Source organism: Engystomops pustulosus, chromosome 2 (genome assembly GCF_040894005.1).
Source record: "Engystomops pustulosus chromosome 2, aEngPut4.maternal, whole genome shotgun sequence".
Taxonomy (NCBI): Eukaryota; Metazoa; Chordata; class Amphibia; order Anura; family Leptodactylidae; genus Engystomops; species Engystomops pustulosus.
This window is the reverse complement of record NC_092412.1, coordinates 127,112,140-127,136,749: the sequence shown is the minus strand read 5'-3', so window position 1 is coordinate 127,136,749 and position 24,610 is coordinate 127,112,140. Positions and strand designations below refer to the sequence as shown.

At 42.0% G+C, this 24,610-nt stretch overlaps 1 protein-coding gene across 2 annotated transcripts; it reads right to left on the bottom strand.

Moving 5' to 3' along the window:
- Positions 1-1,111: 1,111 nt before the first annotated feature.
- On the bottom strand, positions 1,112-16,389 carry SYAP1 (synapse associated protein 1). 2 transcript variants are annotated; one of them, XM_072136326.1, is made up of 9 exons: positions 16,339-16,389; positions 14,700-14,818; positions 13,734-13,800; positions 12,104-12,177; positions 9,524-9,663; positions 7,483-7,625; positions 5,134-5,192; positions 2,710-2,854; positions 1,112-1,317 (listed from the first exon to the last, which is right to left on the bottom strand). In XM_072136326.1, exons 1-9 carry the CDS (start codon positions 16,352-16,354, stop codon positions 1,190-1,192), a joined length of 891 nt encoding a protein of 296 aa, XP_071992427.1. In that variant the 5' UTR covers positions 16,355-16,389; the 3' UTR covers positions 1,112-1,189. The 2 variants fall into 2 exon arrangements, with proteins under 2 accessions (XP_071992427.1, XP_071992426.1); XM_072136325.1 differs by lacking the exon at positions 16,339-16,389 and adding an exon at positions 15,947-16,332.
- Positions 16,390-24,610: the final 8,221 nt, after the last annotated feature.

The following is a 24,610-nucleotide window of genomic DNA, read 5'->3' as shown; positions in this document are numbered from 1 at the left end:
ACAATGGAGTCATTGGATGGTAAAATGAATGGGATATTCCAGTATTAATTTATGTTTGTAGTAGGAAACTTAACACTTTATAAATATACAAGTATTAAAAGGTTTGTTTACATAAAAATGTCCTCCATTACAAATAACAAAAAAATCAAAAACACACAAAACAGCAACAGGATAGGACTAAACATGGTGACCCATGACCAAGCTGTGTTTTATTTAGACCACTGGATTCCTGTACTTCTACCATTAGACACTGAATTACCCCTTTAAAGGGGTTTTCCCACACAGCAAGTTAGGCCCTAATTTAGGTCCTAACTTGCTGATTCTTGTGGGTCTCAGTGATGGGACCCCCACAGATCACTAGAACAGGGGGGAATACGATGTACCCCAGTTGCACCATCAAGATGGCCGGGCTGCCCAATTTATCTCTGTGGAACTGACAAAGATTGGCGAGTATGGCGTTCACCAATCTCCATAGAGATTAATGGGGCAGCCCCAGCATCTGGTACGATGAGAGTACACCCATTCTCATGATCTGTGGGGGTCCCCATCACTGAGACCCCTCCGATCAGCAAGTTAGGCCCTAGACTGTCGATAAGGCCTAACATGCTTTGTGGGAAAACCCCTTTAAGTAAAAAAAGAATCAAACTAATTATTTTTTAACAGATTTCCAAAGTATTCCTTTCTCCATGGTGCTGCTTGCTAAGTACCGGTTGATATATGCTTAGGCTTTGTGTGCTATTGTAGTGCTGCTTAGAGGGGCACTAGTAACCAAAGTGCATTTGCCAGAAAATATGTATGGTAATTTAGCTGTGACATTTATTACAATTGAACTATATTTTGCTAAAAACATGTAAACTGAGAATATTCTTGTATAATTTACAACCTATATACCACATAGGTAAAAATCATTGCTTTATATGATCACTTATGAAATATATAACATAATAAAACTAAAACATAGAAGGACACAACAGAAAAGGTTTCCCACAGGTCCCTGCAATCCACATTACTTTTCCAGATGACAAAATGTAAAGTTCAGTTGCAAACCGTATAAGAGTCTATCATGGTAAACCACACTAAAATCCCAAAGATCACTTCACCGAGACAATAGTATTTTACATTGTGCAGGAATGACTAAGGTTTATTTCGGTAAAGACGATTCCCAGGAAATCTCAGTAGAAGAAAACAGTTAATTTTCCTGGAGAAGTTCCTCAATCTCCTTGTCCCAGTTCTCATCCTTTATCTTTTCTGTGTCACCAACTACTTCATATTCCTGGACCACTTGCTGCAGTTCCTTTATCCAGTCCTCCGATTCTTCTGAAGGGGAAAAAAAATACATTAAACTGGGCAGGAGTGACATATGCAGATAAAGGCTAGTATTGGCTTAAGAGTGAACACTGGATTCCTCGGTTACCAAACTCCCATTCCCTCTGGTAACAGTGGATTGTACTCATTATGTAAGCATTGAGGAGAACTTCTGAAATTGTGTACCTACATTTAAAAGGGAACCTGCCAGGCAGATCTTTCTCCAAACCAAAGGTTCCATCTCATTTAATGTAGTGAGTTTCTCTGCATGATGATACTGAAATAAGTCAGCAGCTCATTTCAATGATAAAATAACCCACCCTCCACATTGCAATCCTGTCAATCCAGTCAGCAGGGTGTTCCTGAGCCGAGACGAATCAGGCTGCAACACCCCGTTCCTCTGCACATATCATTCACACCCCTTTCTGTGCTGCAGCTTAGCAGGGGGCATGTTCACAAGATGACAGAGGAAGGGGGTGTTGTGGCTTGACTCAGCTCAGGAACACCCCACTGACTCAATTCACAGGATTACATTGCAGAGTGGGGGGTCATTTTATAATTTACCAGAGCTGCTGACTCATTTCAATATCATCATGCAGAGCAACTCACTACAGTACATGAGGTAGGGGGCCAGAAAGCTTACAGGACCCGTCACCAGCATCTCCACCACTAGAATAGTGGCTCCTAGTGCTCGAATTTTCTAGAATTCTCTCAAATGTTAAAACTCTCCTGTTTAACTATTAAAAAATAAAATAGGCAGAGAAGGGTCACTTTTAGAGAAGACACTTCACCTCAGATGTCCATATCTTGAAAAATGCCTAGAAACTCTAATTTGCTTCAGGCCAGTGGTTCTATTTTCTACAGAACCAGAGAAACAGACATGTGATTTGAAAGATGAGATTTAAAAAACTTAGAGGGGTTTACCACTTTCAGCAAATGATTGATAAGGTTTGTGTAGTGAAATGTTATACAATTTTCCATTATACTCTGTTTCAATATCTCACAGTTTTCTAGATCACTGCTTGCTGTCCTGCTACAGAAAGCTTCCATATTTACTTCCAGTGCATAGAAATCTGCCCAGGGTCATGTGATGGAAACGCAGGTGCAGCTGTGTGACATTACATGACCATGTACAGATTTCTATCCACTCAAAGCCAGGAGGAATTGATACAGAAAGTATATTCGAAAATTGTATAACGTTTCCTTAGACAAAAATATCAATTATATGCAGAAAGTGGACAATCCCTTAAACTCCTTAACAACAAAGCAAATAACTGTACATCATGGTGCTGGAAATGATGTATGAAGAGGGTTCCTAACAACAGGTCCAGCTTTCTCTTTGAACCGGTCTCTTCTTAAGTAGTGACCACATATCTCTAGATAAAGAAAATATCTCAGATTTACCTTCTGCTGCATCAGGTTCATCTTTTTTGTCAAGAACAAATTGTTCCATTTCTTTCCTCAGGTCTTCTTGGTTAATGTTGCAGGAGTCAAAAGCTTCACTTACAAATTCAGACATCCCAGGACTGGTAGAGATCTCCTCATCGTCCTGTGTATTAGTGACAAAGCATTATTATTAGCTGGAATTTCCTACCAGACAAGTGTAGCTGATCCATCATTATGGAGTTTTTTTCTTTTCATTTCTCAGGGTTTTTTTTTACTAACATAAAGCAAGATAATAAAAAAAAAAAAAACAACTTAATTGTGGAAAAACTATTTTTCTGTTGTGGCATTTTGAAAGAAAGCTATGACTTTAACAATCTATGTGATAATCTGTGGGCAAGATTCTGTGCTATGAATTAATATTAACCCCTTTCTGACCAGGCCGTAAAAGGCTTTAATGACTAAGCATTTTTAACAAATTTTCATACTTGGTTTAAGGGCCGTAACTTTCTTATATGAGCAATTCTGTCAAGTTTACTGCATTTATTTCGTGACACATAAGGATAGATAAAAAAATATAATAGTTAAGAGACCTTTTTTTCCATTTATAGGTTTTTGGGGGTTAAAGTTACAAAAATGGGCAGCACGGTGGCTTAGTGGCGCCTTGCAGCGCTGGGGACCCGAGACCTTGTCCCATGTCAACACCTGCAAAGAGTTTGTATGTTCTCTCTGTCTTTGCGTAGGTTTCCTCCCACACTCCAAAAACATACTGTTAGGTTTTTTTTAGATTGTGAGCCCCATGGGGGCAGGGACCAATTTGTCATGCTTTGTGCAGAGCTGCGTAATCTGTAGGCGCTATGTAAATAAAGAATTATTATTCTAGAACTGGAGAAAAATATTTTTTCTTTGTAATGTATAGTACAGACAGCTACACATGTACCTGACATGTTCTGCTATAACATGGCTGCCTGGAGCTGTTGTATCTCTCCTATACACACACAGGCTGCAGGGGGCAGGGCCGCCAGCACCAAGAAGCACATGGAGGAGACATCACATCATTATACAGGCTGTCAGTCATGTGTATAGAAGTATCTCATACACACAGGCTGCCTGGGACGTGGCTGCCAGCACCAGGAAGCACATGGAGGAGACATCACACCATTATACAGGCAGTCAGTCATGTGTATATGAGTATCTCATACACATAGGCTGCAGGGGCCGCCAGCACCAGGAAGCACATGGAGGAGCCAAGACACCATTATACATCACATCATAATACAGGCTGTCAGTCAAGCACTGGGGGGTGTAGCTGTGCCTAGCACTCATGAATACACTGGACAGCTCAATATGATAATGATTTATTTGACCTCTCTCAGGGTGCAGTCACAAGTCACATTTGATGCAAGTGTGTAAAAACGCATTGCAACAGCTGAAGAGAGATTTGTCTAATCAAACAGCTGTTAACATTGCATTTACAAAACTGTTAACACAATGTTAACATACATGTTTGTAGAGTGTTGACATTTGAGTTTTGTAAACACAAGTGTTAACAGCTGCTTAATTAGGGAAATCTCTCTTAAGCTGTTGCAATGTGCTTTGACGAATGAGGGGCACATTACAAACCAGTCTGACAAATAAATGCCTTGTGTGACTTTCTGATGTTGTCACTGGAACTGCGCTAAATTTAGCATAATTGGAATTGCATAGAATGGCATTATGAAAAGTTTTCTGATGACAGGGGGGGGGGGTCCGAGGACATATGTGACAAGTTGTGATGAAACATGTGAAACGTCAGTCTTGATAAATACAGCACATGCGAGTACAACAAAGAAAATGTACATCTTCAGTCCAGCATGATAGAGCTACTATCCAAAATAGTGAATGTGCCCAAGAAGCACTCCACATTTCTATTGTACATCTTATAGAGAACAATTATTAACATAGTTCTCAGTTTTATTACAATAGGACACCAAATAGCAAAGGTAAGGATGACATTAAAGGGGTTTTCCAGTAACTAATATTAATGGCCAAGCCTAAGAGTGAGCCACCCCATTCATTGTGCTGATCAGTTGTTCAGGCCTGGCATAATCACAGAGGCAGAAGCATTTGGTTCCTTGCTTTAGGTCCAGGAGATGCAGCCAAAGCAATCATTTACATCAATGAGATCTGCAGTTACTGCTTCTGGTCACTAGGCTTATGCAGGTCCTTATCGGAGTTATATGCCTCCCCCCACCGACCCAAATATGGCAAGAAGGGGGGGGGGGGGGGTGACCAAACATTAAAGGCTTTTATGTGTTGCATGATCTAACAGCTGCAACTGTTACCAGTTGGAGTTCACTATGTAATCTAGGCACCTATAATGATGCAACAATATGTCATCTTTTGTGACAGATTCAAAAGAAGATTACACTAAAATACACGTACAAAAAAAAAGGTGATAATTACCTCCTGAGTTTTGTGTTGGGGCTTGATGGCTACTGGAGGAGTCTTTGGTCTTACAGTTTCTAGAACAGTTTGAAAGAGAAAAGTCATTACTACATTGGTGAAGTGGAATATGTTACAGCCCTTAGAAGATCCTAAATTATTACATGTTTTGCAGTCCACATGCTTTTTGTTATTAATAGCTTCCACTGGGAGAGAGGGACTACAGAACAGTGTTTATTTAAAGGTGTCCGGTAAGCAGGAGTTTAATTAGAAAGGCAAAAAAAGTGTCACAGAATTGAAAGCGGAAGCAGAAAACCTGCAGATTCATTCATATATGGCAAATAAGTGCCAACAATCCACTTCTGAAAAATTGAAGTTTACACGAAGCTTAAAGAGGTTGGCCACTTTTCAATAAATCTGTTCCATTAGGCTGTGCATGTATATGTACCTGTCTCTTTGCCTCCTCTGAGAACTTCAGTCTTTCCCTGTTATCCACATGCTGCACTCAGCATCTCTACACAACTTCCTGTTTCTCACTCCTTCAGACCATCCTAATGGCAACATCCATTGTGTTTTTTGCTCTCTGTCTGTCTCACTGACAGGCACAGGGAGAGGGGAGCAGGATGAGTCATAATCTCCTTCTGCAAGTCCCTCCTATTTATCAGTGTTCAGACATGTAAACAAACATCCTACAGAGTGCACAGAGAGTCTGCACACAGCAATAAAGGAAACAGAGATGAGAAATCAATTGATGAACATTCAGGGATTATTAAGACAATAAAAGCACATGGGCAATGTAAAAGAGTGGCCAACCCCTTTAACAAATTTTCTTGTACTCATTTTTCCCCCAAAATTTTGTGTAGTTTTTAAGTACAGAAGCAATTGCTATGTATCCACTGGATAGTGAGATATTAAGTTGAAAATCAAATGGGTTTCATGTTCTGGGTCTTCCCAGTTCACTAAAATGGAGTACCCCTGCCACACATGGTTGGTTTGGCCTGGTGTTGCAGCCCAGGTCAATGCATTAAAGGACAACTACCACCAGGATTGAGGATTGTAAACCAAGCACATTGACATGCTGGTGTGTGCCTTCTCTGGCAGGATCCACGTGGTGCTGTCGCTCTCATCATTATGTCATTATAGTGTGTGCGCCGCCGAAGCTGGAGCATTCATGGAAAGACCTGCCGGGGGGCACTGGAATGTGAGAACAAATTAATATTTTCTTTTTCTTATAGACTGGGCCGTCCCAGGCTGCAGGCTATATGCAGGGCTGCAGGCTATAGACTGTGGGGGGGGGGGGGGGGTGTTTCAGGGTATGTACTGGGGGCAGGATCTGGCAGGCTATATACTAGGCTTATACTTGGATCAATAGTAATATTGACCCATGTATAAGCCTAGTGTATATAGTTGGGTTAGATTATACTCGAGTATATACGGTAAGTTTTTTGTACGCTTTAATGCGCTCTTTGTATTGGAATAAATTTTAACTTTTGAAGAATGAAGCTGAAAACTTAAAACAATACTTGATGCCCTTCATTTTCTAATACCTCTATTCACATCTATGGAGTCTGGAGCCCCTCAGGCTCATTTGCATACATTTAAAGGCCTTTGTTTTGTAAAAACCAGGGCATAAGAAGCTACAAGAAGAGCAGATCCTGCCAGAGTGGGCACACACCAGCATGTCGGTTTACTATCCTTGATTCTGGTGGTAGATGTTCTTTAAAGAACCTTTGGATGAGCTTTTACTTGCCCAATAACTAAATCTCACAACCTTAGCCTAAAACCGGCATAATGCAAAGAGGAAAAAGAAGAAAGCCTCAGCCAAACAGCTCCAAAAATAAAACTGACTATATCCCCCTCTTCTTAACATTTGAGGGACAACTGAAATCCCCTTATATATCTGACCCCATTGAAACCAGCAAGGTCAGCTATTATGTGAATGCATACAGCTGTAACTGTCATAGTACTGAATACATACTTGTAGTGCTATCATTTACAAAGATGTTCCACATTACATGGAGAAGTCGGCTGTGAAATTTGGTGCATGTTAAAAAGTGAATGGACAGCATTATTAGGATCTCCTTATAAAGACAATAGCTTTATACACTGGTGGTGTGGAAATATGCTGTGAATACCTCACTGTTTATTACTACTGTAAATATTACTAATGAAAATGTGGACAAAATATTGTGTACCAGAGTGCTAGCCTGACAGCTGTAACATTGGAGGTTGTTGATCAGTGTAGTAACCCTCTTCCCTACAATAAACATCAATGGCAGTCATAAAACAATGAGTAATAGTATAAAAGCAGAAACTATACTGTGGAAGTATGGACTGATCATGTATACCAGAAGAAAACATTTTCGTTACCTTCTAGGTCTCCATCACTTTGCTTGCCATTGGCCTCTGACATGCCAGTAGCTTGCTGGGCAGCCAGTGCAGTCAGCTGTGCAGATTGCTTTATCAGAGACACTCGATAAAAATAATTCCTCCAAAACACCTCTTCTTTCACACTAAAATGAAAAGGAACGTCATACACTTGAGATTGTCAAGAACATATATTGAGCTGGAAAATGTCAGTAAAATAAACTCAAGTAGACGTCATTGTAGAACCTGGAGACTCTAGTTTACACATTCTTTCAGAGAATAGACCTCAATCGCAAATTATGGGGGGGATTTATAAAGAGGTGCATCATGTGGATATTGAGCCTGAGGCCGGAGCTTCTTAGTGGCTGGATCAATTCTACACCAAAATTGTGCTGTAACCTGCTGTAGGCACTGGTTGCTGTATAATATATATATATATATATATATATATATATATATATATATATATATATATATATATATATATATATATATATATATATATATATATATATATATATATATATATTACACTCACCGGCCACTTTATTAGGTACACCATGCTAGTAACGGGTTGGACCCCCTTTTGCCTTCAGAACTGCCTCAATTCTTCGTGGCATAGATTCAACAAGGTGCTGGAAGCATTCCTCAGAGATTTTGGTCCATATTGACATGATGGCATCACACAGTTGCCGCAGATTTGTCGGCTGCACATCCATGATGCAAATCTCCCGTTCCACCACATCCCAAAGATGCTCTATTGGATTGAGATCTGGTGACTGTGGAGGCCATTTGAGTACAGTGACCTCATTGTCATGTTCAAAAAACCAGTCTGAGATGAATCCAGCTTTATGACATGGCGCATTATCCTGCTGAAAGTAGCCATCACATGTTGGGTACATTGTGGTCATAAAGGGATGGACATGGTCAGCAACAATACTCAGGTAGGATGTGGCGTTGCAATGATGCTCAATTGGTACCAAGGGGCCCAAAGAGTGCCAAGAAAATATTCCCCACACCATGACACCACCACCACCAGCCTGAACCGTTGATACAAGGCAGGATGGATCCATGCTTTCATGTTGTTGACGCCAAATTCTGACCCTACCATCCGAATGTTGCAGCAGAAATAGAGACTCATCAGACCAGGCAACGTTCTTCTACTGTCCAATTTCGATGATCTTCTGCAAATTGTAGCCTCAGTTTCCTGTTCTTAGCTGAAAGGAGTGGCACCCGGTGTGGTCTTCTGCTGCTGTAGCCCATCTGCCACAGTACAAACGTACTGTGCGTTTAGAGATGCTCTTCTGCCTACCTTGGTTGTAACCGGTGGCGACTTGAGTCACTGTTGCCTTTCTATCAGCTCGAACCAGTCTGCCCATTCTCCTCTGACCTCTGGCATCAACAAAGCATTTCCGCCCACAGAACTTCCGCTCACTGGATGTTTTTTCTTTTTCGGACCATTCTCTGTAAACCCTAGAGATGGTTGTGCGTGAAAATCCCAGTAGATCAGCAGTTTCTGAAATACTCAGACCAGCCCTTCTGGCACCAACAACCATGCCACGTTCAAAGGCACTCAAATCACCTTTCTTCCCCATACTGATGCTCGGTTTGAGCTGCAGGAGATTGTCTTGACCATGTCTACATGCCTAAATGCACCGAGTTGCCGCCATGTGATTGGCTGATTAGAAATTAAGTGTTAATGAGCAGTTGGACCTAATAAAGTGGCCGGTGAGTGTATATATATTTTTTTTTTAACTTCATATCATATTTATATGCCTGAGCCCTTTAATGAATGGTTCTGCAGATATATTTAGAAATTCAGGCCCTCAAGATGTTTGAGCTCTCCATATCTTCATAGTGTTCAGTGTGGAAAGATTCTTTTTTACATCCAAGCCTAAAAGCCAGAGGGAGCAGAAGAGGACTGAGCTGTATCCCATTATATAATGCCAAACAACCAGCAGCCAGAGGGAATGGCTCCTGTAGAAGATAAGGCTGGCGGATATGGGGCTGGTTCCATATGTTTGTCAAACAAGCGAGCACTTACAGTTTTGGAACCAGATCAAATCTCATCCGATTCAGCAGCTCGTCTTCCTGAAGCATTACAAGTGCCACGGGGTACATTTGCTCAAAGTCAAAGTTAAAATGGACACCGGCAGGAGGGTCTCTAAGGAAGTTTCTCCTGTCCTTTAGGATGAGATGAAATGAAACATAAGTAATACAAATACTGCAAAACATAATTTATATCCATAGAAAGTAGACACCTTAAAAGGCTGCATAACAATAACATAAAAAGATAATTTACTTAACAAAGTTTTATTGGAAGGAAGCTATTCATAATAACAGGTCAGTCAGTCCATAGAGAATGGTGAGTCCTGCTAAAAATCTACTTGAATTTATCAATCTGGCTTGTGTTTGTGATCTGTGAGAATGGGTAAAACACAAGAACAAGAACTAGTGTGCCCCTTTTTCCTAACCCAATGGTACAACACAGAGAACCTAAAAGGAAACCTGGGTGAATCTCTAGTATAAACCAAGGTATCCGACAAGAGACCACCTGGCCTGAGACAGCACCCTCCCATAGTTTACAGAGCAGCAGGTCCAAGGAAAGTACCGTATATTCCGGCGTATAAGACGACCCCCCTACTTTCCTGTTTAAAATATAGAGTTAAAGATATAAGACTACCCCTTTTCCAACGCATACAAAACACCGGTAAAAATAAAAAAAAAACAGATTTGAATTTAACATGGTCCTTTTTTTAATTTAAATTCTTATGACATGCAGGTACCGTATTTTCTGCCCTATAGGGCGCACCGGACTATAAGGCGCATTAGTCCGATGCGCCTTATATATGTAATAATTACATATATAAGGCGCATCGGACTATAAGGCGCGGGGTCCGGCGGCCGGGGGCGTGGCGGAGGTCCGGGGGCGTGGCGGAGACCCGACGTGACGCGGCGACGTGACGCGGCGACGAGACGCGACGCCGAGACGCGACGGGGAACGCGGGAAAGGTGAGCGGAGAAGGTGAGGGGGAGGTGGAGGAGGGCAGCGGACCATACTTACATAGGTCCCCGCTACCGGAGACATCAGATCTCCCGCTGGAGATCTCCGGTAGCGGGGACCTATGTAAGTATGGTCCGCTGCCCTGTGCCCAGCGCCATACATAGGGCGCACCGGACTATAAGGCGCACTTTGGATTTCCACGGAAATCCAATGCTTTTAAGTGCGCCTTATAGTCCGGAAAATACGGTATATAGCAGGAAAACTGTCGCTCATAAACATAAGGCATACAACAACAACATTAGCATCGTCCATTTTACTGTAAATGTTACCATACTGTACCTTAAATTTTTATTTTATTAAATATTCCACGCCATGTACTCAGAAGCGGGAAAAAAAATTCTTTGGGTCGGTACGATTAAGGGGATACCAAATTTGTATAGGTTTTATAATGTTTTCATACATTTACAAAAATGAAAACCTCCTGTACAAAAATTAATTTTTTTGATTTTGCCAACTTCTGGCGCTAATAGCTTTTTTATACTTTGGTGTATGGAGCTCTGGGTGGTGTAACTTTTTGCTAAATTTGATAATATTTTCAATGATATCATTTTTAGGACTGTACGACCTTTTGATCACTTTTTATAGGTTTTTTTTATATTTTTCAAAATAGCAAAAAAGTGCCATTTTTGACTTTGGGCGCTATTTTCCGTTACGGGGTTAAACACATTGAAAAACCATCATATTTTGATAGATCGATACCTGATGTGTTTATGATTTTTACTGTTTATTTATATTTATTTCAGTTCTAGGAAAAGGGGGACGATTTGAAATTTTAGGTTTTTTTATTATTATTTTTTTTTTTTAACTTTTTTAAATTTTTATTTATACTATTTTTCAGACTCTCTAGGGTACTTTAACCCTTGGTTGTCTGATCGATCCTATCACTACTGTATGGCAGTATATGGGGATTTTCCTCCTCATTCATTACAATGTGCTATCAGCACATTGTAATGAAGGGGTTAAAACGAAATAACCTCTTCGGAAGACCCGAGGCTACCATGGAGACGGATCGCCACCCCCGATGACGTCACGGGGAGCGGCGATCCCAGGTAAGATGGCGGCGCCCATGCGCCGCTATCTTTTTGAGGCTGCCGCCAGCTTTCCCGGCAGCCATCGCTGTGAAAACACCCGCGATCGGTGCTAGTAGTTGGTGCTACCGCGATGGGTGCAATATGCAGCAAAGACTTATGGCTATGGAGAGGGCTCAGCTCGTGAGCCCTCTCCATGCAGCGCGACCCGACCGCCGCCGTGAATACATGGCGGGCGGGCAATTACCGGGTATAAGACGACCCCAGACAAGACAGAAGATTTTTCAGTCTTCAAAAGTCGTCTTATACGCCGGAATATACGGTAGACTAGGAACCTTTCCCTCCCAGGACAACCCCTAGAACTAATCATAACCTTAATGTAAATGTTTAAGTGAATTTTTGAAATGCAATGGCTAAAGAAAACAACGCAACAATTGATGTAACCATACTGTTATATGTTATTTGTTGGAAAATCAAATAAAATATTTAAAACAAAAAAAAAACACAAGAACAATTAAAGAAATATTCTTACTGCTGATAGGGCCAAGATTTGCTGTTGAATGGTTTCCTCCTCACTGTAGCCAACCCAAGGTGGAACTGCAGCATCTGTTACAAAGAACAAAACAAAACCAATTCATGATCTATACATCAATTTAATAAAGAAAGATCTACCTTCCAATGATGTGGCTTTGTGTAGCTGCTCTATAAGAATAGGAACAAATACATTTAGTACAGTGTAGATTATAAGTATGGGAGTCTAGGGGACGACTGCAAGCTTCTGCAGCAGCTCCACGCAGTCCATTCTAACAGGGGGGAGTCACATGTAGGCCCAGTGGCAGCATGGACCTCACATCATTCCCAACTTGAGTTGCAGTGCAATAATGGTATGTTTGCGTGTCTGTCTACTCCAGTGGTGGCGAACCTATGGCACGCGTGCCAGAGGTGGCACTCAGAGACCTTTCTGTCATCACCAGAGCACTCCAGATATCTTCCTGCAGTCAAAGACAGCCCAGAACTTGCTGTGCACAGAGCTATTTTAAAGTGACAGCGCTATCTGGGACTACTGGACAGACCTGGATCATCATTGTAGCCTGACAATTCTTCCTGTTAATGAACCAAGGAGGGAAGCTACAATGATAATCAAAATTTCTTCTACTTTCTGCTTTATTGGTGTCCTCAGGGTGCGGATATGAATGAAAGCTGTGACAGAGCAGGGCATATAAATCACAAATTACATTTCTGTGTTGGCACTTTGCAATAAATAAGTGGGTCTTGGTTGTAGTTTGGGCACTCGGTTTCTAAAAGGTTTGTCATCACTGGTTTACTACCATCTGCATATACCATATAAGCACATCACAGTAGTACTATTCTTAACCTGCATAGATGGGCAGAGTACTACATCTCCTTATACCCAGCATATGTATTGGGCACAGCACAATTCTTTTTTCCTGCTCTACATATACAATATGGGCACAGCACAGTACTACTTCTCCGACCTATATACAACCACTCAGACTCTATGTAAGAGTTTCCCTGGGTACATGCACCATGTTTATGATTCTTGGAGGACCCAGGGGTCAGACACCTCCAATCAGATTTAAATTCTTGGGAAGACCCCTTTAAAAATAAGCTCCTACTGATGTAGGCACATTAGCCAGCAGGGCTCCTATCCTATATTTAAACACCCAGCAAAGTGCCATTGGAGACTGCTTTGTCATTAGTTTTTGTAGGAAGCCAAAAGGGGAAAATATGGACAAATGCCAACAACCTATATTGTAATGAGTAATGCCTTTCTTCTAGTTGTTATTGAAATATTACATATTTGTACATGATCAGTACGGATGGTCTAAATTAATCTAATACTTTTATATGCAAATTTGGGTGGCTGTTCCAAAGAAGCTTCACATTTTTAAGGAATTGTAATAGTAATTTCTAAATGTAATATAAAGGATCCTTCAAATGAGTGGGACTGTTAGTAAAATACCACAGTAAACTTAAACTTCTATACATGTCATTTCATTTGTAAGGGGAATGTGCAGCGTAAACAGGATCCGGAATCAGGAAGAACAGGATAGACATGGCTACATGCCATTCAGGACAACAATAACATGTGCACAAAGGCAAGAAACTGAGAGCTGTAATGTCCCCTTCGTACCACTTACCTGTCTTCTTATTTGACTTCTCCTGTACAAACTTTTCCTGTTCTTTCTGGAAGTCGCCAATGATGGTCTGTTAAGAGAAAACAAATCCCAATGGGTTATTAAATGGCGTTTAATGGAGTTTACTACTGGAAACATTCTGCACATAATCTATGGGGACATTATCATTTTTTTCTCAATCCTGCTAAAATATCACTACTTCCACCACTTCAGACTGTTGGGTGAAAGCAGAAGTATTTGCATGTAACACACACAGATTTTGCAGCAGAATTTCTACCTTCACTTTCTTCTGCTACATCTTATTTAGTTGTTGCCGATACACCCTAATTAGTGGGAATCATCTATAGTTTCTGAAATGAATCTACTGCATGGATTCCACATAAAAACTACAAGACCTTGAGATCTTAAGAAGATTTTGGCTTAGGATTTTTGACAAAATCCATGTGAAAATTCAACAAATTTTTTCACTATCATTTCACCAATGATTAAATACACAAGACTGAGTAATCTCAGACGAATGCATGCATAGGAAATATGGAACTTTTTCTATATGCTATTCGCTAGAATCCAAACAAGGAAGGACCTTTATACTGACAAAACGATTTGTATCATAGCCCATTGGCAGCTCCAGGCTTTAGGGAACTATGGCATTTAAAACACCGCCAGCCAAGATGCTGAATCAATTTACTTGTTCTGCTCAGTGGCTGCAAATTCATAGGAAGTGACGACAATATCTGAAACACTGATGGTAAACAATCAACCGAACTGCATGAAAGAATCTGACGTCATTTGGAACAAGGCCAAATATCTGAGCTCTTGTCACATTGCTTTAAGCCTTCCTTCACAGGAGGTAGGCACAGTGCGGAGGGGGAGAGGGGGGGAGGGGAGTGGGGGTAGAGGGGAGTGGGGGAGGGGGGAGGGGGGTGTGGGCAAGCCAATCGAAGGTCCCAAGACTAAAGCCCATCAAACCTTATCAATGATGCCATCAATTTTTCCTTCTTCAACAGACTTCTTTATGGTATGAGCAGTCTCAGTTACGGATTCAGATATCTTTTTCGTTGCAACTGAAGCAATGTTCAAGAGATAGCCTAAAACAAGAACAACATCATGAACACCCGGCGGGAGAGACAGCAGGGTATACGGCACAATAGTAGCATTGAGAGGTTATACCCTTGCAACACATGGAGGAGTGGACTTCAAATGTCTGGCATATATAAGACTACGGCAAGGTCTGGGGTCCCTGACTTACTTTCTTCTCCTGAATATGGGCAGCCCACCAATCCCCCAGAATTAATGGAGTTTGCTTATGAAAGAAAGTTCTCAAATTTTAATAAGACACAATGGATGGATATAAGACACAATAACACTGAGCTCTGCTGTGTTTCATCAAATCGATAAAACACAGTCAGCACTGCTATGTTACCCCCTTCCCTCGGATCCAGAGATTATCTTGTTTGTAGATCTTCTGCTGCTGTCCCCTTTCCACACTGCTAGAAGCATGGCTGAAAGAAATGGCAATTGTCCAACCTTAGAGTGAATTCACATGCGCCGTCGGTGCACGGGAGAGGAGGAGAGTTGAGCGCTGTCGGCGCCACCCCTCTCCGTAGAGATATATAAATGGCTGCCGTATATATGTCCCCCAACGGTCGTGTGAATTCGTCATAAGGGTCCATTCACACGCCGTGTGCTGGAGAGGAGGAGGTTGGACTTATATCTGTGAAATGCATTTTTGTTAATGAGAGAATGTGTTATTTTGTTATCCTGAGTATATTTAAGAATCTTGTTTTTGTGGGAATACCCCTCTAAGAAATTGTGAGATCTACGCACATTCTGCACTCTTTGATCCTTCACCAGCTCTTTCCTCCCTCTATTTGTCTGTTTCTCTGTTGACTCTCCCTGCTTTGGTGGTAGACCAGGTGCTACTTAAGAGGTTACCTTACCTTCTGCTCTCACGTTTTCTCAAGCATCTATGTGGATAAACAATGGTCCAATGTCATGTGACATCACAACGATGCAGAAAGCTGGAGAGGGGGGGGGGCGTCAGACCTACACAAACCGAGTCTCATTATCGTTCTCACTCTGACCATGTTGTGACTGCTGTGGATAGGTGGCCGTACAGAGGCCGTAATAAGCACCACCCCTATATACTAAGAGACGACACACAGCTGCCACTAGTCCCTCACACAGAGCACATGTGGGCACAGCCGGACACTTACTGCCGAAACCCTTGGCCTGTCTGAGCAGCACGTCCTCCGCCTCCTCAGGTGGCGTCTCCTCGGGCCCGGTGCTCTCTGCCTCCTCAGTGTCTGCGGCTTTCTCTTCTCCCGGGCTCTGTACCTGCACAGCCTTCTCTGCCTCAGGTTGGGAGTCCTGTTCTGGGTCCAGGCCCAGCCAGCTGCCCAGACCTCGAAACATGTTGCTGTCAGAGCCGGGTCACAGTCCCCAGGTGCTGACTCTGCGCAGTCACGAATACGGTCTTGTTGTTGTTTTACCGTTTAGTCCGTCAAAACTTCCTCGTTCCTAACCCCAACGTCACCAACACGCAATCCAACCAATCGCGACGACTGCTGCACTCACGTGACATTATCGGTGACGTCCACAGACTAACCTTCGTATCCAATCATTGCGTGTCAGTTTTAACCACACCCCTACACCGCTGGCAGCTGCGTCACGTGAACCTAGTCACATGGCACAACGTTTTTGCGCTTGCGCAGTTGAGTGGATGGGTATTAGACATTATGAGGCTGGTTTATTCATTGATGTGTGTGTAATTATAGAAGATGTTACTATCACGTGACAACTATCAATGCATTGACCATTTGCATCAATAACGATACTGCAATTACTAATTAAGTCACCGTATGAGTATCTTACTCATAGATCCAGAAAAATAACCAACAGGTCCTTATGAGGCACGTCAGAAGATCCCATGCTGGCGTCACTGCGCATGAGCTGTACCTGCGCTTGCTCGGTGAAGCCAGGGTGTACTATATCAGCTTCACTTGCTTTATCGCGCACCCGCTGATGGGAGCAAGTGATGAAGTGAACATAACTTTTTTGTTTTTTTTTAGCACAATGGGGCACATTTACTAATGGTCCACGGACCGCATTTCCGTAGGGTTTTCCGACTTTCCGTTTTGCGCCGCATTTAATGGGGTTTTGACGTACGTGATCGCATTTTGGCGCAATCATGTCGACTTTCATGCAACGCAAATCAGGGGGGCGTGGCCGCTGGACAATCCAACTGATTCGGACTAAGCGCGGGATTCAAAATTCAAATTGTGTTGCAAGACATGCACTCACATACACCGGGAAGAAGGTATACTCCAGCGGACCGGAGCAGGGAAGCAACACATGCAGGATCTCGGGCGCACAATCTTGTTGAATCGCAGCAGACTTCAACCTCGTCGGACAACGCACCTCGGGGATCGTGCAGGGACCGGGTAAGTAAATGTGCTCCAATATCTTGAATATGCCAAATGGTGATTTGGGACTCTAAACCACCGGTCCGTAAGGTAGGAAACCTACCATGAGGAGTCATCAGAAGTAGATCTGATGGTAGATTCCTCCTGCCTTCCTATGCCCTAACCCAGCGGTGGCTAACCTATGGCACGGGTGCCAGAGGTGGCACTCAGAGCCCTTTCTGTGGGCACCCAGACCATCACCAGAGATGACTCCAGGTATCTTCCTGCAGTCACAGACAGCCCAGATCTTGCTGTGCAGAGCTATATTAAAGTGACAGGACTACCTGGGACTACTGGAGGATTGGGAAGGTGTGGACATATCTGGATTATCATTGTAGCTCCTGCTCCGGCCCTGACAATTCTTCCTGTTTATGGGACCCTGGAGGGAAGCTACAATGATCATCCAAATATCTTCTATTTTCTGCTTTCTTGGTGAACTCAGGGTGCTGAAAACTGTGACAGAGAAGGGAGTATAAATCAATAATTAAATTTTTGCGTTGGCACTTAGCATCAAATAAGTGGGTCTTGGTTGTAGTTTGGGCACTCGGTCTCCAAAAGGTTCTCCATCACTGCCCTAACCCCTCAACGACCTTGCCCTTTTTTGTTTTTTCATTTCCATTTTTCACTCCCCACCGTCAAAAATCTATAACTTTTGTATTTCTACCCTTAAAGAGCTGTGTGATGGCTTGTTTTCTGCGTAGCAAATTGCAGTTCATAGTGATGGTATTGAATATTCCGTCCTATGTACAGGAAAATGGGAAAAAAATTCCAAATTCAGTGAAAATGGTGTAAAAACGTATTTGCGTTGCTCTCTTGTTGGCTTGGATTTTACAGCTTTCACTTTGTGCCTCATATTACATGTCTACTTTATTCTTTGGGTCGGTGCAATCACAGGGATACCAAATTTTTATAGGTTTTCTAATGTTTTCATACATTTACAGAAATGAAAACCTCCTGTACAAAAATAAATTTTTTGATTTTGCCATCTTCTGGCGCTAATAAAGTTTTCATACTTTTTTAGGACTGCACAACGTTTTTATCACTTTTTATTGAATTTTTTGTAGTTTTTTTAAAATGGCAAAAAAGTGGCATTTTCGACTTTGGCGGCAAGTTTCCTTTACGGGGTTAAACGCAGTGAAAAATCGTTATTATATTTTCATAGATGTGGCATTTTCAGATGCGGCGATACCTATTGTGTTTATGATTTTTACTGTTTATTTATATCAGTTCTAGGGAAAGGGAGGTGATTGGGATTTTTAGGTTTTTATTATAATTTTTTTTTAACTTTTTTGTATTTGTACTTTTTTTCAGACTCCCTAGGGTACTTTAACCCTCGGTTGTCTGGTCGATCCTGCCATATACTGACATACTACAGTATGGCAGTATATGGGAATTTTCCTCCTCATTCATTACAATGTGCTGATTGCACATTGTAATGAAAGGGTTAAAACGAAACAGGCTGTCATGGCGACGGATAGCTGCTCCCCGATGATGTCATGGTCCATGTGCCGCCATCTTTGATCGCTAGCACCGATCACGGGTATTACCGGTAAGTCTTTGCTGCAATATGCAGCAAAGACTTACCGGCTATGGAGAGCGCTCAGCACGTGAGCCCCTCTTCATGTACCCGCACCCGATGCACACCATACTATTACGGCGGTCGTCTGTAAAGGGCTAATCTTTAATTTAATAATCCTGGAACCTAACATGTTAAAACGTTATTTTAATTATATGTACATAAACTGCAGAGACTACTGGGGTATGTACTAGCCTGGGCAGGCACTGGAAGCTAATGAGTTTATTATTCTCACTCCACACGGTGAACTTGTTGATGACTTCTCGGTAGAGTTTGTTGTTACTGTCGCTAATCCAACCAACAATGACCATGGTGTCAGAGAATTTTGGGGATGACTTTGTTCCGAGTGTTGTCTTAAGTCTGAGATATAAAGAGTGAAAAGGAACGTGGATAACACTGTGCCTTGTGGTGCTCCACAGTTTCTAATTACATCTTTGACTTATTTTTATTTATTGTAGGCAAACTGCAGTGGGTAGAGATTCCCCTCTCCCCTCAGATAGGACATTGTTTTTTTTCAAAAACCTTAATTATAAGGGAGGTTAGGGCGACTGGCCATAAGTTACTAATTATATTATTGGCACAATATACACAATGGGGCACATTTATTTAGAAAAGTGCAAACTACAATATGTGCAGTTTGCCTGTGTAGTGTGCAGGGTGCGCCAGATTCAGAATTTGTGGCACACGTTCTTCATGAATTTGGCATCCCCTTCACAGCTTCGATAGAGTGCACCAGCTATTTTCTGGAGCACCTTTAACATGGGGCATGTGACACATTCTGTCAGAATCTGCCTGATACATGTGGTCCAAACCAAAAAGTTAGCACAAAATTAAGTCGTATCATTTGTTCGTAAATTTATGCGAACCCACTCTATTAAACCTTAACAACACCTAAGAAAAGCACATGAGTGAAATCTGGTTCATAGAAATCTCATTATACCGTTTAGTTAAAATTTAATTCATTTTATTTAATCATTACACTTATTTAAAAAACAACAGTATGACAATATAATCTATAAAATGCAAACAGAAGTTAAGTTCTCCTCGGGAGTTCCACTAAAGCGTCCACACTCCACAGAAACACAGGAATATATCCAGATTACTGTCCATATATAAATTATTCCAAAATGTATTATAAAGTGCCAGTGCCCTAATATCCATACAAGAAATTTTATCACAAGAGATATTGTAAAGTGCCGGTGCAACAGTAAATAGCAGTACAGCCTGACATAAGTATGTGGCTACAATTTAGGTATTATGTGCCCTTTATATATTTGTACGGAGATGGCAAAACTGGCTTACCCATGTTTCGTTTAGCGTGGGCGCTGGTACCCCGACGCGCGTTTCGCGTTGCCGCTTCTTCAGGGGGCCTGTGGGTGCATGTGTGTGTCTTCATATTTAAGCATCTCGGCGTGTCACGTGGGCAGGATGAGGTAGCGCCCCACTTCGGCCGGAACCAGACAGGACAATGAGGCCACTCCCCCGACCGCGTCATCGCGGGAGTGGCGACCGCCGTGTCACATGATCCGCCCTAATGCTGACGTCATTCCCCAATCCGCCGCTGCCTCCGTGATCCCAGCTCCCGGTGTCGAAACGGGGGATACAGCACTGAACCCGAGGACATGTCACTCGGGAGCAGTGGTGCACCCCCGCCGCACGGGGGAGCCGGTTACAAGGTGCGCAGGTTCTTTTTGGACACATATGCCGAAAGATGGTACAAGATGTCAAAAAGGGGAATATATGTATTATAATACATTTTGGAATAATTTATATATGGACAGTAATCTGGATATATTCCTGTGTTTCTGTGGAGTGTGGACGCTTTAGTGGAACTCCCGAGGAGAACTTAACTTCTGTTTGCATTTTATAGATTATATTGTCATACTGTTGTTTTTTAAATAAGTGTAATGATTAAATAAAATGAATTAAATTTTAACTAAACGGTATAATGAGATTTCTATGAACCAGATTTCACTCATCTGATACATGTGGTGCACGCTCTGACTGAGCACCGGAACGTAAGTTGTGTTACGTAAAGAATAGTTCAGCCGCAACACAAGTGTTGGCAACCATGTGTAGTGAAACTTATCAAATAACTGTGCAACCGGTTTGCACATAAAAGATGTGTAAAGTCCGCCAGAAAACTGGAACAAGGAACTTAGTAAATGTGCTCAAATAAGTACAAGTAAAAACATAGATAAACAGGAACATTACTGACTATTTCAGGAACAAATACTGACACTTTCATGGACTATTTATAACATACAATAATACTGTGTCCCCAGAGAACGTCTATAGAAATTTTGCAACCTTTATCATCTCCTTCACCAATAGCGGTGTACGTGTCCTTATACCATTGTACGCTGTAAACTTCAACTTCATTAGACCATCAGTAGCAAATCATTACTATTTTCAGACTTGGATACACCTCATATTAATATAAAGAGTTAACTATTGCATGGGCTGTGTAGACCCAAAGCCAGTTACCAACAACTCATGATGGCTATATATGGTTGGCCCATACTTTTTGATAGTTTTAGATGAATGGATTCTGAAACCCATATAATTCAGAGATTATTTTGGTAAGATCTGTTCTCCAGGTCCTTGGTTTGCAACTGGGAATTTTCGACTGCAACCTCCAACTCCTATTGTCTATTCAAGGTCAGTAAAGTGACCCTCATGTCTTTTCACTGTGACATCTAGCATTTCTTGAATGTTAGGTGAGATTAACTTTATTACTGCTACTGGCAAAATTAACTTTACTACTGGCAACTATAATCAATAGCAAATATACACTCACCGGCCACTTTATTAGGAACACCATGCTAGTAACGGGTTGGACCCCCTTTTGCCTTCAGAACTGCCTCAATTCTTCGTGGCATAGATTCAACAAGGTGCTGGAAGCATTCCTCAGAGATTTTGGTCCATATTGACATGATGGCATCACACAGTTGCCGCAGATTTGTCGGCTGCACATCCATGATGCGAATCTCCCGTTCCACCACATCCCAAAGATGCTCTATTGGATTGAGATCTGGTGACTGTGGAGGCCATTTGAGTACAGTGAACTCATTGTCATGTTCAAGAAACCAGTCTGAGATGATTCCAGCTTTATGACATGGCGCATTATCCTGCTGAAAGTAGCCATCACATGTTGGGTACATTGTGGTCATAAAGGGATGGACATGGTCAGCAACAATACTCAGGTAGGCTGTGGCGTTGCAACGATGCTCAATTGGTACCAAGGGGCCCAAAGAGTGCCAAGAAAATATTCCCCACACCATGACACCACCACCACCAGCCTGAACCGTTGATACAAGGCAGGATGGATCCATGCTTTCATGTTGTTGATGCCAAATTCTGACCCTACCATCCGAATGTCGCAGCAGAAATCGAGACTCATCAGACCAGGCAACGTTTTTCCAATCTTCTACTGTCCAATTTCGATGAGCTTGTGCAAATTGTTGCCTCAGTTTCCTGTTCTTAGCTGAAAGGAGTGGCACCCGGTGTGGTCTTCTGCTGCTGTAGCCCATCTGCCTCAAAGTTCGAGATGGTCCTCTGCCTACCTTGGTTGTAACGGGTGGCGATTTGAGTTACTGTTGCCTTTCTATCAGCTCGAACCAGTGTGCCCATTCTCCTCTGACCTCTGGCATCAACAAGGCATTTCTGCCCACAGAACTTCCGCTCACTGGATGTTTTTTCTTTTTCGGACCATTCTCTGTAAACCCTAGAGATGGTTGTGCGTGAAAATCCCAGTAGATCAGCAGTTTCTGAAATACTCAGACCAGCCCTTCTGGCACCAACAACCATGCCACGTTCAAAGGCACTCAAATCACCTTTCTTCCCCATACTGATGCTCGGTTTGAACTGCAGGAGATTGTCTTGACCATGTCTACATGCCTAAATGCACTGAGTTGCCGCCATGTGATTGGCTGATTAGAAATTAAGCGTTAACGAGCAGTTGGAAAGGTGTACCTAATAAAGTGGCCGGTGAGTGTATGTCCTCAGTCATTTTCTATCAGGAATGATGGCTTCATCAGTGAAGGAGGATGGCAGATTGCTTTAGGTTTCTGTGGTGAATTTTGTTTTTATTTTAGGCTAGGTTATTACTTTCTTGTGTGGTAAGACAAATCAACATTGTAAATGTTTGATATACATATACACAAGTGGACAAAATTGTTGGTACCCCTTATTTAAAGGGGTTGTCCGAGTTTTGATAAAAAATATATGTGGCCGGGAGCGGGCTGACTAAAATAATAAAGCTGTACTTACCTCCCGGTGCCCTCCCGTATCCAGCGCTGCTGTCGCTCCGGTCCGGGCACAATGTAAACAAACATGGCCGCCGGAGCAGTGCTGCATTCAGCTTCCGGAAGCTGAATCCAGCTCTGTTCCGCAGGCCATGCCGGACCGGAGCGACAGCAGCACTGGATACGGGAGGGCACCGGAAGGTAAGTACAGCTTTATTATTTTAGTCAGACCGCTCCCGGCCACATATATATATATATATATTTTTTTTTTAACTCGGACAACCCCTTTAATAAAAGAAAAAAAACACAATGGTCACAGAAATAACTTGAATCTGACAAAAGTAAAAATAAAATTTCGATGAAAATGAAAGACAGGCAGACATTGCTTTTCAACCATGATTTGGCAGAACTTAAAAAAAAACAAACAAATAATTCCTGTAACAGTCAATGAGACCTCTGCACCCCTCCACAGGTGATTTGGTCACTCCTCATAAGCAAACTGCTCTAGCTGTTGGGTTTGAAGGGTGCCTTTTCCAGATGGCATGTTTCGTCTCCTTCCAAAGATGCTCAATAGGATTTAGGTCAGGGCTGACTTCAGAATAGTCCAATGTTTACCTCTTAACCGTTCTTTTGGTGTTGTGGGTCATAATCCTGTTGCAAGACCCATGCCCTGGAACTGAGACCAAGCTTTCTGACACTGGGCAACACATTTCTCTCTAGAATCCCTTGATAGTCTTGAGATTTCATTGTACCCGGCACAGATTCATGACACTCTGTGCCATATGCAACAAAGCAACCCAAGAACATTTTTTACTGTATCCTCCATTTTTTACTGTAGGGACCGTTTCCTTCCCACTTTGGCTCATACTACGACAGATGGTGTGACCCGACACTGATGGTCTTTGAACTTCACCTTTAATCTCTTTAGAAGTTTTTCTGGGCTCTTTTGTTACCATTCATATTATTCGTTTCTTTGATTTGTCATCAAATTAATTTATTTTCACTTTTGTCAGATTTAAGTTATTTCTGTGACCATTGTGGGTTTGCCTTTCATTAAACGAGGGGCACCAACGATTGTGTCCATGTGTGTAGCTTAGAAAGTCAATGTTTGTATTTATATAGTGTGCTGCTACTTTCCCTGCATAATATCAGATATCAGGATGATGTATTTGTTAGCTATTGCAGAAAAGTGGTCCAACAACTATTTTGGGTGACCTAGTGTCTTTGCCCTGTTGTGGTCCTGCTGCTCCACAATAAGACCCTCAAGAGTCCTCTGGCCTCTCCTCATCATCCTCATACATACAGAGGTTGCCAAAAGTATTGGCACCCCTGCAATTCTGTCAGATAATACTTGTTTTCTTCAGGAAAATGATTGCGATCACAAATTCTTTGGTATTAATATCTTCATTTATATTGCTTGCAATGAAAAAACACAAAAGAGAATGAAAAAAAAGTCAAATCATTGATCATTTTACACAAAACTCCAAAAATGTGCCGGACAAAAGTATTGGCACCCTCAGCCTAATACTTGGTTGCACAACTTTTAGACCAAATAACTGCGAACAACCGCTTCCGGTAACCATCAATGAGTTT

Bases quoted from the DNA above. Each gene is read 5' to 3' on its own strand.
- SYAP1 (XM_072136325.1), bottom strand. From the start codon at position 16,145: ATGTTTCGAGGTCTGGGCAGCTGGCTGGGCCTGGACCCAGAACAGGAC. The intron at 12,178-13,733 runs GTAAGTGGTACG...TCTTTGTAACAG, and splicing joins GAAGTCAAATAAGAAGACAG to ATGCTGCAGTTCCACCTTGG. The intron at 7,626-9,523 runs GTAAGTGCTCGC...TTTTCATTTTAG, and splicing joins TTTGATCTGGTTCCAAAACT to TGTGAAAGAAGAGGTGTTTT.